This window comes from Aplidium turbinatum, chromosome 7, assembly GCF_918807975.1.
Source record: "Aplidium turbinatum chromosome 7, kaAplTurb1.1, whole genome shotgun sequence".
Classification (NCBI taxonomy): Eukaryota; Metazoa; Chordata; class Ascidiacea; order Aplousobranchia; family Polyclinidae; genus Aplidium; species Aplidium turbinatum.
Window position 1 is genome coordinate 29,857,777 of NC_137478.1, and position 19,651 is coordinate 29,877,427.

At 40.1% G+C, this 19,651-nt stretch overlaps 1 protein-coding gene across 1 annotated transcript in view; it reads right to left on the reverse strand.

Annotated features, from left to right (window-relative positions):
• Nucleotides 1–19,651, reverse strand: part of LOC145774340 (cilia- and flagella-associated protein 54-like) — a 44,449-nt gene that overhangs the window by 20,586 nt on the left and 4,212 nt on the right. The window contains exons 7-27 of the mRNA XM_082585567.1: nt 19,319–19,514; nt 18,809–18,907; nt 18,131–18,243; nt 17,202–17,381; nt 16,266–16,390; nt 15,824–15,947; nt 15,265–15,400; nt 14,486–14,682; nt 13,769–13,926; nt 12,241–12,417; nt 11,647–11,791; nt 10,617–10,695; nt 9,961–10,160; nt 9,451–9,736; nt 4,925–5,085; nt 4,023–4,145; nt 3,262–3,395; nt 2,611–2,857; nt 1,965–2,203; nt 722–878; nt 232–381 (exon numbers count right to left, since the gene is read on the reverse strand). Coding sequence (XP_082441693.1) covers nt 232–381; nt 722–878; nt 1,965–2,203; nt 2,611–2,857; nt 3,262–3,395; nt 4,023–4,145; nt 4,925–5,085; nt 9,451–9,736; nt 9,961–10,160; nt 10,617–10,695; nt 11,647–11,791; nt 12,241–12,417; nt 13,769–13,926; nt 14,486–14,682; nt 15,265–15,400; nt 15,824–15,947; nt 16,266–16,390; nt 17,202–17,381; nt 18,131–18,243; nt 18,809–18,907; nt 19,319–19,514 — 3,426 coding nt within the window. The remainder of the gene's footprint in view (nt 1–231; nt 382–721; nt 879–1,964; nt 2,204–2,610; nt 2,858–3,261; nt 3,396–4,022; nt 4,146–4,924; nt 5,086–9,450; nt 9,737–9,960; nt 10,161–10,616; nt 10,696–11,646; nt 11,792–12,240; nt 12,418–13,768; nt 13,927–14,485; nt 14,683–15,264; nt 15,401–15,823; nt 15,948–16,265; nt 16,391–17,201; nt 17,382–18,130; nt 18,244–18,808; nt 18,908–19,318; nt 19,515–19,651) is intronic.

Consider the following 19,651-nt stretch of genomic DNA (forward strand, 5'->3'; position numbering starts at 1 on the left):
ACAAACGCTACAGCTTTGAAAAGATAGCTAAGAGCTGTGTTGTACTTACGCTTGCATAACTATATTTTCATGAGCAAGTCACAAAATATTGATATTCTTATAGCAACCAAGAACCCCACTTCGACATAGACAAATATCTTGAATGTCTTTCACCTTACATCTAACAAAAAGACAACACAAGTAACTAAGCATCGTAACGCTAAAACTTGAGGAAGTCATCAACCATCTCACTTGGTCTAGAAACTCGTAGGTCCCGGACAAAGGAGTCCTGATGCCTCGGAAATGATGTCTATCTCTGATCTTCTCCAGGAAGACTTGATAATGCAGGAGTCCATTGAGGAGGTTGAACTCTGACCTCCACACTATCTCATCCGCTACGATCTGAAATCATGAGAACTATTGTGTCGGTTCAAAAAGTCTCTGTGGTCGGCGGCAGACTGCTTTGTGCTGATGACCTGTTTCTACAACAAATAACTTATGCAGGAGGTTTGGCAAAAAGTTGGCTTTGCTTGACCACAAAAATGTAATAACACAGATGTTTAACTTCATTGTAACGCGATGAAAGTTTACACAAATGCTTTCGGATAAACAAATACAGATTCATAAATTTCTTTTCGTCAAACGTACTCCTACGGCGCTCATGAAAACTGGCAGTATAAAGTGAAAGAGAACATAGATTTGATCCGTGGGTTAATGGTGGTGGTTTTGTACAATGACCTACCTTCCGCATCTTCCTCCTCTTCATGTAATCCTTGTAGCATCTAAGAAGATGAACAGAAAACGTTTGCATCGCTTTTCTTTCAGCTTCCTCCTGCTCTTCATTAAGTCCGACCTCTCCCGTCTTCCTCTTCATCAATGTTAACTTCCTTTGTTTCTCTCTGCACCACATCAGATAGTTGATACAACGTTCGTTTTCATTACAGAAATGAAGCAGCAGTAGGAGCAAAATGGTTGAAGCACCGGGTCAATCTAATCAAAAAATAAAGAGCCAAAAATGTAGATGCTACACTCATGTTCAGCAAACGATTCAAAAACTAAATTGTTTTCGAAACGTTTGCTGAACATGAGTTTGGTATCTACATTTTGAGCTCTTTATTTTTCGATAAGAAGCAATTCATGTCGTAACCAGGAGAGATATAACCATTACCCAGTACCCACAAGCAGAAGCTGCGGATGGTTTTGAGACCGGTTGCGTCATCCCACCTAATGGAGTGGAAGGTCTGCGTGTTATGGATGATGAAATCAAAGACTGGCTGCTCTTTAGCAGCTTTCCAGCTTAGTCCGAGAACATCGTGAATCTGGGGGGTAAAAGGATAAACCCTCGGCCCCCGAAGCTCAAAGGACGAAGAATATCCCATGACGCGCAAGTAACAGCAGAAGAGCGATGATAACCATTAATAATGTTAAGAGGAAACGTTGATGATAAGAAGGAACGTGGTCGTTCAAAAAGAAGATGGAAATACCAGGAGAAAGATGAGGAAGATGAAGCCGGACTGAAGGAAGAAGATACGATGGATAAAATGTGAAAAGTAAAAATAATCACTGCAATGAACGAATTCTCTACCAATTGGTAAAATCATGGCCCAAAACACTTCATGATTACTATGACGCCATGGCAAACGATGAGTGGTTTATGTGACATGGAGTGCTTTAGCTCATGTATACAAGGACAGTGGCTTTTAAACTGTGGTGCGCAGCAAATGTGCGCACAACTATTCCATCCATGCCATTAGAACTATTCGATGTGTTTTTTTGTAATTCTTAATTAGTGTTTCAATCTTGTGCTTAGTTGAACTTTCTTGCCTTTTATTGTATATTTTTGTGTTGTTGAAATTTTCTAGAATGGGTGGTACGCGAAAACTGTACGGAACTTCCGAATGGTACGCGGATAGAACAAATTCGAAAACCACTGGTCTAGAAGAACAATTTAAATCATCAGCTATCTTACGTCACTACCCAAGCACCTTTTCTTGGAGCGGATCGCGTCATGCCTATGTTTCTTCGGTTCGTGAGCGTACTCGGCAATGGCCGCCGCGTACTTCCTCGCTTCCTCCCCCTGCACTGCCACTCCTCCAGGATGCTTAGAGACTACCGCTCGGTTGACAGCAAGCGTATCGTTGCGACGATGAAGGGAGGCTAGCACATCTTGCGACCACTCTATGGCTACTTCAATGTTTTGGAATTTCAGCGCCTTTCGAAGAACCTAAACGCACCAGAATGGAATGCACTGAGTTGCTTAGACCTGATTTAAAATGCGGAATTGTGGATATTAGAAATCAGTTTCGAGCTTCGATCAAGGATCGCTTTGCAAGTTAGTGGCAAACTGTGTAATTTGTCAGTTCGTGCTTGATTTATTAATAAGAATAATTAAACTTTAGAAACAAAATAAAATGTATTAGAAAAATATTAAAAATGATAAAAATAAATTAATAAAATATAGTATCATATAAAAATTATTTTAAAATATATAACATGTACATTGTACATTATACAATAATACAATTTAAACAATAAATGAATCAGAAAAATTAAATTAGAGTTTTCATGTTCGACTATTTTGTTTTTTCTTTTATCCTTTCGATTATAAACGTGGGATCACGAACAACTCACAATGACGAAGAACTCCAGAAATCGTGTCCGGCGCCGGAACTTGGTCAGTTCCCGGAACGCCACTAAAGGCCTCATCTTGGAAAGCCGAGCAACGACCACATTCGGCTCTTCTACTCCTGTTAGCTCTTCATTCGTCTTCATCTCCTTATTGAGGTCCGAGATCCTCTCCTCCAAAGCAGTGAGCTCCTGGTTGCAAGCCGCAATCCGATCCGGATGAATATCATGGTGGTGGCCTATCTTCCGCGATCTTGGAGCAAAAATATATGGTCAGTGACAAATGAGGGGCTCGCCAGGGGAACCACCTAACATGAGCCTAGTAGAGCATTGGTTCAATGCAAAGGTTGTGGACGCAATGTATAAGCAAGGAGAACCAATTTTCCGTGACCTTGATAGAAAAATGTGTGATCAGTGGCAAAACAGCCGGCATTGAGCTTCAGGATCTGCAAGAGGGGTTCGCCAGGAGGAAACCACCCTAAAATGGGCCCGGCAGGGCATGCCCCGTCCACTTTTAACATTTCGTTAGATGAAAATCATTGTGACATGTTTTACGCGGCCTTGCTGGTACAACAATACTTGCAAAGGCTTTGTAGCCAAGCATGTAAAACTTTCTCCTTACAGTCAATATATCTGTTCAACGTTATTACAACGTACTTGCGTTTGGAAGAACTGCTGGAATGATCCATTGACACCTTTCTGCTTATCGTTGGGGGTTCCCCGCGTATCAGCACTTTTCCCGCTTCAATTGCTGCGAGCGCCACATGCGGTTTACCACGAATCTTCGCAAACTGAAAAACAAGAAGAGATATTTTTAGCAAAATATTAAACATGAAAAAGTCCCAATGCCAAAGAAGCCGCCTATCGCTGGAAATTCTTGTGCTACACTCGACTGCTAAACATATTCAAAATTGTTATAGGCAATTGCGTTGTGTTTCTCGGCAGTCGAGTGTAGCAGGAACTCAGCGATAGACACGTGTTTCGCCCATGAGGCTGGGCTCATCAGTATCGCACCACTAGTTCTAAGCCGCTGCTTTTTGCGCCAGGAAAATCGCTCCTTCTCAACTGGCAATTGCATTATTGTTTATTAGATTGTCAATAGGTGGACGTATACGACAGTGTATGTTGTAGAGCGGTCATCTTATCGTTCGCTAGGAAATCTTAAATAATGCCTGATTTCTGTTTAATCACATCACAATGATGTTATTAGAAACTTATGTATAATGATATGAATACTTTGTCGCCTGCCAACATACAAAAGCTTATGATTTTGACACAATTCGACAAATTGTCAGAGCTTGTTTTTCATTTAGAACAAGACCTTTCCTCAGGCCTACAGGGCTTTTCGCCCTGCTTTCGTCTCCAGATAATCAGGAGAGTTAGCCACCGTTCGTCCAATGCGCATTGCCCAAACTTACCATGGATATGTAGTTGGTGAGCACTGCTATCATGTGGTTGAGAGAATCTGTGGCTGCATTTGAACGCTTCATTTTCAAGACGTTCTTTACCTCTTGGAGAGCGGAGTGACACCTGGTAGCCACCTTGGAGGGAAGAAATAACAAAAGTAAACACAAGACACCGTTGCGGACAGATTTCAAACTGTAACCACGAAAAGGGGAACGACAGAAAAAAACAAAAAATACTTTTAACTGTTCTTGAGTGCTGTGAACTAATCCCGTGATATGAATAAATCTATTAAAATTACGGTAAAGATTAATGTCAGGAGCTAAAGTTATAACATTTGAAATGTCAAACGGTTAGACTGCACTTAAAGTAGATATGTTGCACACCAGCGTACATGTATAAATTCATACGTGTTGCTGCATAATGCTCAAACTAAAATTTCAACAGAAAGTTTTTGAGCATCCTTGTTGTTTTCGTTCACGGTACCCAACTCAACAAGAACATAATAACTTATGATGCCATGTTCCATTAAAGCAGGGATTTACAGAAGTACGTTGAATGACGCACATTTCGTTTGGTAGGTAGTCGGACATCCTTACTTTTATGAAGCCCTGCACTGCAGTGACTACTAAAATACTAAAGTGGTCGTTCCATGATAAAACGATTGGAACGCCTGGTCAATCTAACAGAGAAATAAACGTCTCAAAATGTAGATACTAAGCTAATGTTCAGCAAACGTTTCGAAAACTATACTGTCTTCATCTTCAGCGCAATGAATAATCATCATTCAATAGCACTGAAGATGAAGACAGTATATTTTCAAAACGTTTGCTGAATATGAGTTAGTATATACATTTTGAGACCTTTATTTTCTGATTAGATTGACCGTTCTATGCTGCTGGAGGTCTGGTCGTACCTGCATCACTGGGAGAGAGGTTACTTCGGCCTGAATGATGGGGCATATTAACCCATATGTCTGTACCACGGCCTGAAGCACTGATGACGGATCGTTCAGCCAGCCCGCTATCTCCATGGCAACAAGCATGCGTTCGCATTCTTTCAATCGAGCGGTTTGGCCTGAGGAAGTACATCAAGGTATAATCCAGCGATTCGCATTGTTTAACCTAGGTTCTTGTTGGTAAGAGGTAACACCAAATGAACCTGTTCACCAGATATTCCATTCAAAGTAGGGACGTTTTTTTTTCATACAGATACTCAGCATACATGCCTATTAGGATGTTTCATTTTTTCACGATTTTTGAAATCAAAAATGCTTGGGGTCTAATCAGATCGGATTTTGGCCACAAACAACCGATCCAAAATATTTTTTCGATCGGACGACTTTTAGAGGGTGCGCGGCCCCCCCAAAGTTTGAAAATTTGAAGCATGGGAAAATTTGCAGGAAATATGCGATATCTCGATAACGGAAAGTGATAGGAAGACGTGTAAGGTGTCAACTTGTGCGGAATGGCCAACTTCCTATCTGCGTTTAATACATTTTGCTACCCTATCTGCAACGAAAAAAAAGTTAATTGCAAAAAACTGTTTTTTTCATATTTTCGATGTTTCGTTCTACAGAAGCAAAACCCTTGGAACCAGTAACCAGGCGCGGATTTATGGGGGGGGCCCAGGGGGCCCGGGCCCCCCCCCCCCGAAATGTTGTGAGGAATTATTGTTGAAATTCTATGTATCTGCATCAAATCGTTTGATGTACGTCTAAACAGCTGATATTAGTCCCACGGCGGACTTAACTTATCTGGGGGGGAGGTAATTTTTTGTTTGTTACGGTATAATTATGGTTAAAATCATCCATCGATCAGACTCCTTTATTCCGTTATACAACTGTAAATGCATTTTAATAGCAACATTTGTTGGAGCTGACTCAGCTGAAACCAATGCTGAACCAAATGACGTCAGTTGAAACAATCTGAAACCTTGAATGGCTGTTTTATAGTTTTTAGCCTTCATTATAATTTCAATCAATTGCCGTCTATGCTTGCAAACATACAAACATCCAATTGGTCATGGACACTGCATACAGGATTTTAAACCAGATTTCAAGTTTACTTTGCATGCTTAGCAATTATTTTTATTCAAACAAAATGTATTTTTTCAAACATTCACAATTGATGAAATGGCTGTTTCTTTTAATGTCTATTTTATTTTATGGCATATCGTATATGTCGTAGTATAGTGGCGTAGCCAAGGGGAGGGGGGTTACAACCCCCCTTTGGCACGCGTGTGACATCACGATATTGAGAATGGTGCTTTCAGTCTCTATGTCTCTAAAACAAAGTTTTCCTAATTTTAAACGAAACTGCATTAAAAGAGCGAGTTTTGCCAATACTAAACATTCAAATATTTCAGCCAAGAATTAGCAACAAGAAAACATAAAGACTTAGGTTTATTACCGAAAAATCCGAAGAAAACATGATCTTATCCTTTTGCTATGCCACCAGACAGCACCATTTTACAGGAATATTTATACCCACATTTTTGTTGAAAATGCTCTCAGAATGCACCAAACTCAAAGTAATTTTTCAAAAATTTCTGGGGGCTGCCCCCCAGACCCCCCCTCCGCTAGGTGTCGTCTTTGGCGAAGACGCCGACGGGCTTCGCCCGCCGGCCATCAAAACCCCCCTTTTCAAAATTCCTGGCTACGCTACAGTCGTAGTATCATTTTTCACATCTGTTTTATCTTTTTCTTTCTGTTTAATTGATTTTCAAATTTTCTGGCCCCCCCCCGAAAAAAACTCCTAGATCCGCGCCTGCCAGTAACTACAGTGATTACAAGTTATAGAGAGCAACAAACATGTGCTATGGCATAGGGTACAAGTGTGCATCGAATGTTACACAACAATGGACTTCCTTTCACGATTGGCTTAGAATACCGTCATCTCCTATCGCACAGTGTCTCTCACATGTAAACGTTTCAGCATAAGCTACCAACACAGAGTAATTAAACAAAACAGTTGACATTGACGTGGCTGTGCAAATCAAGAGTCATACACCATATTGTGAACGCGAAGAAAATCATAAATTCAACAGTATGTACAATACTTGCGGACTAGAGGTACTCAAACGCAGGAACAGGGAATCAGGGATCCCCCAGTCATGACCAGTGAAAGCAAAACAAATAAGCAACATCATGTAGAACGAAAATTCGGGCATGTTACCCAAGAATAAAAATTACTGCCGGCATGTAACACTTAATGATTATTCTTCAGCATTGCTTAAATGCACCACATGCACCAATAATCGCATTAAAGACAGCTTCACTATTATCAGAAATTTCCTTGAGAAAAGACCTTACTCCGATAACTCTTTCCATAGTTTTGTTCTTTGCTCGATCATGCGTTTGAACCAAAAACACATAACGATCCATACCATTCACATTTCGATCATCATAATGAAGCTGCAGGAAATCAGAAGCAGAGATGTCATCATCACATTTTTCTAAACACAGCTTTCTTGTTATCTCCCTACATCTATACATGGTAGTCGGTGAGGCAGCGATATCGTCACCAGCACATGCAAGCAACTGGTCAGATTGTTGGCGAGTAGAAGTGTTTCGCCGGTCAGCTAACATACAGCTTAAAGAACTTACGGCAATTTTTCGTTTTTTTGTGTACATCTTGCCACCTGTTACTGTTGTCTTGGCGAAATCAGGATCAAGAATTAAGCCTCGTGTCTCATCTTCCGAAGACTCACTGCTGGAAACGGTTATATCAGGTGTAATCATATCTGCAGGTCTTCGCCTTAGCCTCTCCTGTGCTACCAGGCTGGAAGTTTCTGAGCTGGTTGAATAAGAGCAAGATGGTTCATCTTCACTTGGTAACTTTTGCTGGTAAGAACTCTGATGACTCAATCTATTTTTTTACCCTTAAAGTAAAAGATCTGTCGCGAGATGCAGCAATAAACATCTTTCTAGCAGAACTTTGATCTTGCAAAAACTCAACCTCCTCTTCTGGGATACGGTGCATCCATTGACAACTACAAGAAAGTCTGCCGTTGTAAAACTTCACCTGTGATGGAATGGCACATTTACACTTGCAGATATCAAACAGCTCATGGAATATACCTTCTGTCGCTCCCGTCTGTGGCTGTTTTCTTTTCTTGATTGCCTTAAATTTGTTTATGAGCAGTTTTAACCTGGTCTCAACTCGAATGATGCTTATCACCGGAAGGCTGGCACTAACCCAAACATGAACTATATCATTTATCAACTGTCCCTTGACATCAGCAAAACATGGAGGCTTCTTAAAGAACTTGGGATTCGTTTCACTGCATTGCTTGCATAAAAAAATGTAGTGGTGAAGAACGCTTATGTTTGTGGGTAGTACATTCCCTGGCAGCTTTTCAAATTTCTGCAATGTCTCACTGGCGTCAAGTCTTGTTTCTGGCATAATAGCAATTGAACTAACTACTTCTGGGTACAAATAGCCAATACTTAAATCTTAACACCTGCAATGACAATCCATGGTAAATTATACCAGCAGATGGCGAATGACATCGACTCAATCTGCAACGGGAGCTTCTCAAAACAACCCTATACATTATAACTAACAAATCTTCTTACTAACTAACAAACTCGAACAAGAATGTAGTTCTGAAAACTTAAAAAGCACAGTATAATATTCTACAAGTCGTCCACCTGCATTGTTAGATCAAAGTGCATTTAACAAAACTTTTTGTTCGTAAAAATGTCATTTGTCATCACTGCAGTTACTGGAAGGGTTTTGCTTCTGTAGAACTGGGAAGAAAACATCGAAAATATGAAAAAAACAGTTTTTCGCAATTAACTTTTTTTCCGTTGCAGATAGGGTAGTAAAATGTATTAAGCGCAGATAGGAAGTTGGCCATTCCGAACAAGTTGACACCTTGCCCGTCTTCCTATCTCCTTCCGTTACCGAGATATCGCATACTTCCTGCAAATTTTCCCACGCTTCAAATTTTCAAACTTTGGGGGGGTCGCGCACCCTCTAAAAGTCGTCCGATCAAAAAAATATTTTGGATCGGCTGTATGTGGCCAAAATCCGATCTGATTAGACCCCAAGCATTTTCAATTTCAAAACTCGTGAAAAAATGAAACATCCTAATGCCTATTGCCTATATGCCCATTGATTGGTGCGCAATGGACACAAAAAGAAACAGACTTCTATCAAAAAAATAAAAATGCCAACACATAACTGTAACATAACGCAACTAACATAACCGACTTGGCTATGCAGCCGACAAAATGTACCTCAAAGCCATACAAAATACCTATATTTATTAATTACCAGCCTACTCAAACCATTAACTTAAGCTAGCGATTTTGGCTACTAGACGATCAATCTCCAGTCGAACTTGAAGGATACACATTGGCATGGCCTGTGTACAGTATGTATTGTAGGTGGCCATGCTTTCAACAAAACACACAAACAGATTTAGACCACTCACTCTCCAGTAAAGGTCCTTTTTCAGATATCTTGTCACAAAATATTTCCTTGTCATAAACTGCTGTCTCCACGGCAACAAACACCGACGTCAGAGCATGACGCAGCAAAACGGGCGAGCTCTCTCGCGCCACATCGTGATTCAAGTAATACAGAGTGAGAGAAAAATCCTTTCTCGCTGTGCTGGTCCAAGTGTCCACAGGGGGGTCACTAGGTGCCGCTACAAACCGGTCCCAAAGCACGGAACAGGCCCGTTTGGAAACTTTTAAATTTTCCAACTTGTAGCTGACCTATAAATGAAATATTAAACTTTAAAGGCGTGATTAGTAGCCACATTGCCATAACTGACAAAACTGAAACACTTAAGAGTTTATATTTACAAAATTTACATACGACAAACCAATACGAAGAAAGTTAATTTGAAATAAAATTTACCTTTCTCATACAACCATGCTAATCCGTTCATTTGACTTCGGATTTTACTGCAATATTTAGTCAGATGTAGAAAAATCACCTGAGCTAGATGGCCCCAGACAGCCATGATGGAGAGGGGGTGGCTGGCCACTATGGAATGACTTGTCTTTCCAACTGAACCCCCGATCAGCTTCCCGTTGCTAGTGTAGGCGGCCACAGCAAATACGTATCGCTGATTGGGTGAGAGGCCGTCCACACGGAAGATGCAGTCACTCCCTGATGGTACCTCATCTCCAGTGCCTGGAAGGCGACAAGTTTGTAAAAACAACATTAGATGATAAAATAACAACCGAAAAACACATTCTTGTACTGAAAAGTGCTTGCGGAAAAACAAATAAAACACGGGGAAAATATTGTGTTGTAACAAAACTATAAACTCCATCACATTTTATCGATTTTCTGTTGCGTTTTTTAAAAGTGACGTGTTTTGTTCTGAAGTGTAAACTATACACCACCAGTGTGCAAAAAGACTAAGATCACAGGCAGCAAATTCCATCATTTTTACATTGATTCAACGTCTGCAGGCTATATTTGATATCATTATTACGTAATAGAGCGTCACTGTGACGACAACGGCGCACCCGGTGACAGTAAAGACTTTGCGGAACAGCCCTTAACAACCATCGTCGTACTTATTCGTGCACCATACGCAAAATAATGTTTAAAGTCAAACAAAAACAAGACCAGCAAACAAACCTGGTAGGTAATAGTCGTTGAGTCGAACTTTGACGTTAGGCCCTGCCGCCAACCTTCCAAACAACCGATACCAGGCCACCTGAGGAAGAAGTGAAGCTATTTTAATGAGATAAGACTCAACAAGTCCATTATATGGCACTGTGTGACTTACATCCAGTACCGTTGATAGGGGGGTACTAGAGGTACTTTGTACCCGGCCTCCGGGATGATATTAGAGACCCGTTACCTTTTCCAAGGGGCCAGAAAACTTCAAGAAACCGCAACATATGTTTGGATAGTGCGTTTTTCTTGGAAGTGAATGCTTTGGGGCTAGAGGATCCCATTGGTAGAGGGCCCAAATTACCCACTCAATCATGGCCTGCTTGCACCTGCCAGTAGGTTGTTAGGCTCCATGTGGTTAATAAAATGTTGGTCAACTGCGGTGACTGGTGGTGTGGGCGAATGGGCGAGTTGTTCCACCCCCACATTATGTGATTAAGTTTTTGAAGGAAGATAAGCTGCAAAGGTTTCCAAATCACTACATTAGGGCACTTTATTCACCCCTGAACCAAATGTAATACATCTCTTAAAGTTCTGCTCTTTATCTGATGTTGCTATTTGCACACGTGCATTCACACTGCATCACGTGCGATGCAAACAGTTACAGCGCAATGAAAACCTTCCCAAGTTTGGATTGTTTTTCGGCACTTTCCATTCAGTTGGAATTTACAGGAAAACAAACATATTAAGAAAATCCAAGACAAATGTACGACAAGTTCAAATTCGAAATCGCGATACACAACAAGCAAACTTGACATCAATTGGACTTGTCGTACATTTTTCTTGAGTTTATAATTATTAGGCAGTGCATCCTATGGATCCGTAATTGGGCCTCTCTCTTGCATCAGCTTGCTGGGCGCGCAGTTGTTCTCTTGCGTTATATTGCCTTTTTTATTATTTTTGCATATTAAGAAAAACCTGGTAAATATTGCATAAGGAAGAAACTCATTACAAAATGACAATAACATTATACAAATGTGCAACCACTTGCCTTAGCTGAGTCAGGGTTAAAAGGCGCAGGTTTGAAAGTCATGTGGGTATCGGATCTTGAAAGCAATATAGGCGGAAATGGGACGCCAGAATCCCCGTCATTGTTGTAAGGATTATGCGATCTCAACCAACTTTCTTCCAGAAGTCTAAACCAAGAATCGCAATGTAAAAGCACCACTTTTGCACTAATCGCGTGGAAGCTACATCATTATGGTTAGCGAATCGCAACTGCTCGCTATACTAGTGAGTCTTGTGCTGATAGCCGGGAAGAACGCTCCTTTCTTCACATAAAACGACAGATATTGCTTTCTGAGTTTGCATCATTTAAGGTTTTTAAGCGATTATCAAGATATCAATTGAAAATAACAATTTCAGCTTAAAACATCAACTGTGTTTTGTTTCAACGTAAAAACGAAAACCCAAGATCGCCATAAAATAAATCTTTTTTGGTTTTACATTGATTCAACGTCTGCGAAAGTTAAATCAATGAAATAATAATGAGCAATCATGTAGATCACCAATGTAGCCAGATCACCAATGTAGCCAGATCACCAATGTAGCCAGATCACCAATGTAGCCAGATCACCGATCGAACCTTTTTTCTTCATTCTGAGCGTGTTCAATTGACGTCACTGCCTTGTCGAGCAATTTTTCCGCCTTTGGATCTCTGGGTTCCAGAAGATCCGCTTTCTCCATGAGGTATATCGCCCGGGACAAGTGTGTTCCTCCCGCCTTCTCCTTGGCCTTGTCTTTGTTTGAAACAACAGGACCACTAGAAAAGAGTTAAGTCATTAATAAGTTGAGGCATGGTTGAGGCAATGCAAAAGCAACAGAGGGCTGAGATACTGACCTCGTGGTGAGAAGCATTCATAGGAAAAATAAATGATAAAAGAAAGACAAACCAAGCATGACTTGGACCACAAAGATCTCTGAATGGACAAAATTAGATTATGAAAGTGCGACATGAACAGCTTATGATCGTGATCAATGGCGCATTGCATCCAATCCTCAATACGAGGAAGGAACATGATGAATGATGATGATGAAGATTGTTTTTGTTGTTTCATTTTCTGATCCAAGACCATCCCTTGTTGCCTTCCAGACACAAGCCAAATTACTAAAGTTTTCAAAAAAAAATATCAGGACCAAGATCATGGCGGTGCTTCACTGAGAAAAGAAGTAAATCTTTACGTAATCAAACTCATGATCATATGAAAGCCTACATGAAACTATGAGGCGTTTCACAATTTCGAGGTATGGAGTGCGGTTGACATGGCAGGTTTAGCATGGATAGATGGTCAATTATTTTTGTTTGGATGCGAAACGTACATCAAACAAAAACGTACAGTGTGCAACTGTGCATCCAATGAGAGAGTGCGAAAGACCGTAGCCCTAAAAAGGCGTAGGAAGTCGTCGAGGCTGCACTCTCTCATTCAAACAGTTATACGAAAGCAAGTATTGCATTTTCAACTAACAGATTGGCACAATAAAGACGAAGAAGAAGGAAGGATAAACAAAAAAAAATACAAATACGTACGCAAGAAATGCAAAAAAAATGATAATATTATTGTAGATAGTCTGGTAGTGGATGTCGCTTCCATAGCAGTTGATTCTTGAAGTGTTTTTGCAAGTTTTATTTTGCATCCATTGAATATTTAAGAGACCACTTACTCCTAGAAACAACCACTTTCCACACACTCAACAATCTGTTAAGCTAAGCAATATACTGCAGATGAAAACTAATGCATGGCGACAGCAACTTAGGCACCTAGCTGCGGGGGGGGGGGAGCAATTGTACCCTCAAAAATTTATCTTACCCCACAAAAAAATATGTTTTTAATACTATTACAATGTTCAAATGAAATTGTATTACATGTTGAATGACGTTTCATAAATATTTAGCTGCATTCAATAGCTACATTTTTAAACAAACTCTTTATTTCAAACATTAAAATACTTGCCCCCCAAACAGTTGCTTTGGCTCTCCTAACATTTTCTTTCTGGCTACGTCACTGCAACATGCTACGTCACTTTTTCAGATACGTCACTTTTTCATGCACCAAACCGACCCAAACAACACGCTGCAGGTAAAAACTCTTAGTTAGATGACGACAGCAACTTACTGTGACGAATAACCACGTGACATGGTTTGGCTATGGTTCGATGGTTTAGTTGTGTTGCTCTCCATGAGTCGGAGCGACAGTCGATTTTGCACCACCAGCAACTCCACGTGGAGGTCACGCACGAATGCGTCCGATGACGACACATTGATTTCTGATGTCTGAATATTTTCAATTGTTAACATTGTTTTGATGATAGTTAAAATAAAAGGACCTTCTGATGATCCCCCTTTTAGAGTGAAACAGGCTGTAGAGGTTTTACATAGTAGTAACTATATTTGATGTAATTCGCTCTGCTTTGCTTTTTACTTGACATTGAACACTTTTTGTAGTATTAATAGTATTTATTGTTGTGTACGTGTGTTTATATAAGGCTGTAATAATCGAAGTTATGGGTTGCTATCAATCCTTTATGAGGGAGACAGTATAAGAGCAGCGGTTTGAAGGCGCAGCTGCGTACATAATTACTCTGAATCCATTCTCTCAATGCTAAGAGCTAAACGGGAACAAATTTAGTGGCCATTGTATGTATTCTTTACTGTGATCCATGACAGAATTGAAGCCACGTCTACTGACTTAATCAACTGTTTCGTGAAAGATGAAATTGCTATACAGCCAATGTTTGTAGCTTGGATGCCACTGGACAAGTATTGTAGAAAAAAGAAAAAATCTTGATAAAAAACGAGTTTATAAAGTGTTTCACATCCCTCTAGCGGTCACCTTCTCGTTCTTGGCCATCCACGAGATGTCAGCCACGTGCTGACCGTCATTCAGTGTCATGTTTGACCGGCCAATGGATATCGACTGCATCCCATCTTTGAGGACTTGAAGGGCGTATGACAGCTGGTGGCTGGGAGATACTTGAGTCGTTGAATAGACGGAAAGTCTTGACCCCTCCCTCATGTCTTCGAAAGAACCTTTGAAAAATAAGGATTGAAAAAGTTAAACAAAGGTAGCTTGTAAGGACGGTGCTGATAGTATCCAGGTACGATGCTAATAGTGTAAAGAGATTATGGGGATGCTTGATATCATTAACCTAATTAAACCAACAAACCGACAAAACCAATACCAACATACTCCTAATATACACAGCAAAAGACCGACAATCTTGGGAACTTTTCATACAAGAGGCAGCCAATGCTTGGCATCAAATACGGCAATGAAAGAAGAAGGTGATTGATGTCATGGAAGGAAAACATTGCCTTCCCTAAACAATCTATCGAACCTCATTGCAATATTTATGATTTATTTTAAGTTATGATTTGACTAGTACAGGTCATCGCTAGCATAGCGTTTAAGCTCTTTGCTATGACCCAACCTGGAATCGAACTCAGAACCAGCAACACAGGAAGAGCTTTCGTTTTGGATTTTTTTCTTGTACAGAATATCGTTTTGTTTTGACCACATCCAATGGTCAGTACCACAAGGGTCAATTCAAATTAAGCTTCGACTCTGAGTGTAACCTAAATCTAAACGGTCAGTGTCAAAAATATTCTCACCAAAGTTTTCGGACAATGCAGCCGCTTCCAAGGACATGGCGAGCCTTAGGGTGACCTCAATCATGAGAACCGGGTCCACTGCTCCGATGCCGCACCAGACTAGTGCGGAATGGACAACGGTGAGAATGTGCAGCCACTAGAAGATTGAAAAAGTTTTTAAACTTGTAACATATTTTTCTCCGAATGTCAGCTGTTGACAAACGGACATACACCTACAGACGCTTCGTTTATCAGCAAGCAAAGAAAGCACCTTTTGAAATATCACATCCAATTAAAAAAACAGCAATATTTTTGTCGTATCCAGGCTAACGCCAGGTAGTTGACGATTTAGATTAATTGGATGGGAAAGCAAGGAAGCCAATCTTCGTGTCCACCTTCAAGCAAGCTATTATATGTCTTACAAAAGACACAGTTACATGCTCTTAAGAAAGCTCTGACCAGTAGGCTATGCAGCCGACTAAAAATAACACTGAGCCAACGTAATAACCACACAAGTTATCCACACACAATGTAGGCAAACTGTGATGGTCAAACCTTTCGACTCCCAACAAGTTATTACCTTTCCTGGCTCTCCAGACTTTTGCAAAGTGCTGGATATCTCTTTCCTGGCGCCACATGGGAGCCTGCCAAACATGGCTTTGCATCTTTGCCACAACAATAAGCTCGCATCCAAGATCATATCCCTATCAAGTGCACATAAGTAATTAAGTTGTTAAAACTAAAATACTATAATATCTTGTGTACCACCCACAGAGCAAAATTTTCCTTTATACATCGATTCAACGTCTACAAAAGAGGACGGGTTTAGACAGACGGACCACCTAGAAAGTAAGATTCGTTATTTTTACATTGATTCAACAACTGCAGATTCAACATTTGCTCACTGGGAAACTATTCAAGACGTCTTAAAAGAGATTAGGAAAAAATACATAAACTTAAATCCAAAAATCGTGCTGAAAATAGTTTACAAAATTAGCTGAAATCCAGCCATTGGAGCTCACTTGTCAATGAGGACGTCCCCATCCAGAGCTTGAGGAGCGAACAGGGAGGGCTCATTGATGCAATAAAGCACAGTCTCGGCAAGGTTCACCAAGTCGTCGTTGATTAGAACGGAATGAGCGGAAGCCTGGGAGATATACAGATGCATGTTGACAATATTTATTCATCATCATCATTAAGTTCCTTCCTCTCGTCGAGGGTTGGAGGCAATGAAGCGTCAAGTTTCTCTGTTGTGGGATTTTTCTATTTCAGTATTTAAACAACATAACATACAATAAATGTCACTAACTCTTTCAGAAGAGTGCCTACTGCTAAGTCAAAAACCAAACAGGGTAAAGCAAAGCAAGTATAACTGCCTCTCTCTTAAACATCTTAACTCTTTCGTACCCATTTTTCCAAAGCTTTATTTTAAAAAATAAAAAATAAAACAGGCGCTTTTTGGGCAGCTGGTAAGTACATTTGCTTTACATATAACACGGAAGATAATTGAGAACCAAAGATTTCTTGACCTTGTGTTAGCCACACTCAAGACAAAAATACTTCTGTCTTAAAACACACTATCTCACTCTTTGCACCATATTGCAACTTTCAACTTCAAGATTTATAAAATATTTGAAGGCCTGGTCAGCTTGATTCTCGTATCCATACATGGATACTTTATGTTATGCTCAAACCACAAACAACGCTGCATTAAAGAGAATGAAATCGATACCACTTGTTCATTATATTTTAAAACGTTCAGAAATCATTCTGAAAATCACCGTTTCGCAATAAAAAAAATCAAAATTCAGCTTTTCGATCATGCAACCTACTTCAAATCACATGAGGCGGTCTTTGATTAAGAAATAATATAGTCTTGATGAATATCAACAAAATGCAATTTTACGCGAACAAAATATCTTGATAGTTAAGAAAATAGAAATTCCATCCCATCTTACTTGTGTATGAGGGGGGTCATCTTCACCACCAGATGGCATCACAGAGACACTGGTAGCATGGTTGATTTTCTTGAAGGTCTGATTGTGAGCAACCCTCTCCATAACAAGCAGAAGAGCGAGACACAACTCCGTTCCGCTGTGTTCCGTCGTTCCTTCTTTACCTGATCCGTCTCCGGATTTCTGTAAAGATCATTTTTTTCACTTTACAATACTTTATCGCCCACAAACACGTGCCAGTAATGCACAGAGTAAATGATTCATCTACTTCGCCTGGTGACCTACTCGGAAAAGATGGTTGGGAAAGAAAAAGCAAGTAAAAAAATACTACGTCAAATTATGAAGTCTTTAGCATACTTCAAAAAAGGGTTAAATCCACATTAATGTATGGCGCTTGGAAGAATAATGAAGAGAAGCCGATGAATAAGTAATAAGGTTCTAGTCTGGAGTTGATAAGTAATCAGCAAAAAATATTGAAGAACAACGTTCTTTAGTAAAACACTGTTTCAAAAAATTCTAGAACTCCACTATGTTGTGTCTACGAAGATTGTCAAGTATTTCTTTAAACGTGGTGATTGTCTGGAGAAGCAGGACAATTTCAATTCCACTGGGCTAATATTCGTAGTAGCCTCAGTGCTTCTACGTGTATTCAGCTATCCGCCCTCAGCAAAGGAATGTCTGCAGGATCTTAGCCTGGCGTGTACAAGTGGGAGGCTTAACATCAACGGTGGATGTCACACATGGATTTGGCAGTTTTTATGCCATTTTGGTTTTTACCAGCGAATTGTAGCGTGCTTCCCATACACGTCAGAAGACGTTGAATCAATGTAAAAAAGATCTTTTTTGCTTGAAGAACAAACGTGCATTGCAGGGAGGCTACTTTCACCAGAGAAAAGACTGCCAACGTTACAGTATTAACATGCAAAACTTACCTTAATATAGATTAGTGCGCAGTCAAGCAGGGTGTTGAACACTGTCCAATTGTCGTAGCAGAATGCCAGCTTGATGAACCTGACCACACTGCTGATGGTGACGCCATCCATGCCTGGAATGCAGGGCTCGTTTCAAACAAAGATATTTCCACATGGAAATCGTTTGTCTTCAGTTTGTTATTCATGCGATTTCAAATTGCAGTGCATCGAAACGTAAACGAAATGTACGAGAATCTAAGATTAGCCAAAAGCAGGGTAAAAGACAAGTCGTGGGGCTTTGCGCTGTTTTTCACATTGTTTAAAATAAAAACATTTCGAAACAACATCCCGCTTCAACTCAACGCAAAAGTCAGTTATTTTGGTTTGTTTTCGAAGTGCGTGTTTCAGTGAAGGATTTAATGTTGTCCACATATTATGTCGAACACAACTAGGCCTACTAAAATAAACGCCCCCAAAGTCCGTACAGGGATTGCTTATGTGAAAACAGGCCATGTCTTACTCTGGTAAGAAGGCCTTCGTTCTGCGGTGGGTTATCACAGGCTGGCTATAATGATGATATAATCAAACAAAAAAAATATGGCAAACGGCAACAAACAAAATACAGAAGCGTACTGATGAAACCAGCTTGCTAATTTCAATAGATGCATTACTATACCATGCATCTTTTTCTAATCCTACCTTCCGCTGCCATTTCCATGAGGGAGTATTTATGCTGGACACCGGCAAGCACCGAATGGTCAGCCCCACTCGCTATGAAACCCTTAGTCCCACCACCACCTGAATATGCAGGTTACGTTAGGCAATGTTGCAGATTCTATAAACATTGATAGTAGCTGAGCGATTTTAGAAACAAGCAACTTGCTTTGAACAAAGAAAGGCACACAAAAAACTTGTTTTTGTGCAATTTTATACATTACCAATGGAGAAAAAGGTTAAACATGGAGCTTATAGGTACGAAATTACTAACATTGATAAGTTATTGGCATGTATAAGCTACATATAGTGTCTTTTATAATTTTTACTCTTAAGCCTCATCTAATTACAACTAAACAGCATGGAAATCAACTATTTTGTCAAGTCTTTTTGTCATTTCTGCATAAGCATACCTAACAAGCCAATTTATTTGTTCGACAGTAGGTTATCACATGCAATGTAAAAATAAAATTCAAATCAAAAAAGACAACCAGCCTGCAATGATCTCCTTTCCAGCAAAGAAGAGCTCAGTATTGACTTCCATCATGTCCGCATCAGTGGATGCTGGTCCATTATGGAGAGTCCTCCTATGAGATGAAGACAGCGCCTCCAATATCCCAAGGAACTGGGCGGCGCTACCTTCAAACATGTCACTTAAAAGCTTCTCTGTCACGGTGCGCGGCCACGTCACCTGAAAAAGGAATAGCTTAGTTAAAATAATGCCGATTTACCTCGATTCAAAGTATTCCTAATAAACAACGATTAAAAGTGATGCAGACCAAACTAAGCAAGTGTTAATTAGGTGAAAAACAACGTTTTGTTTTATGT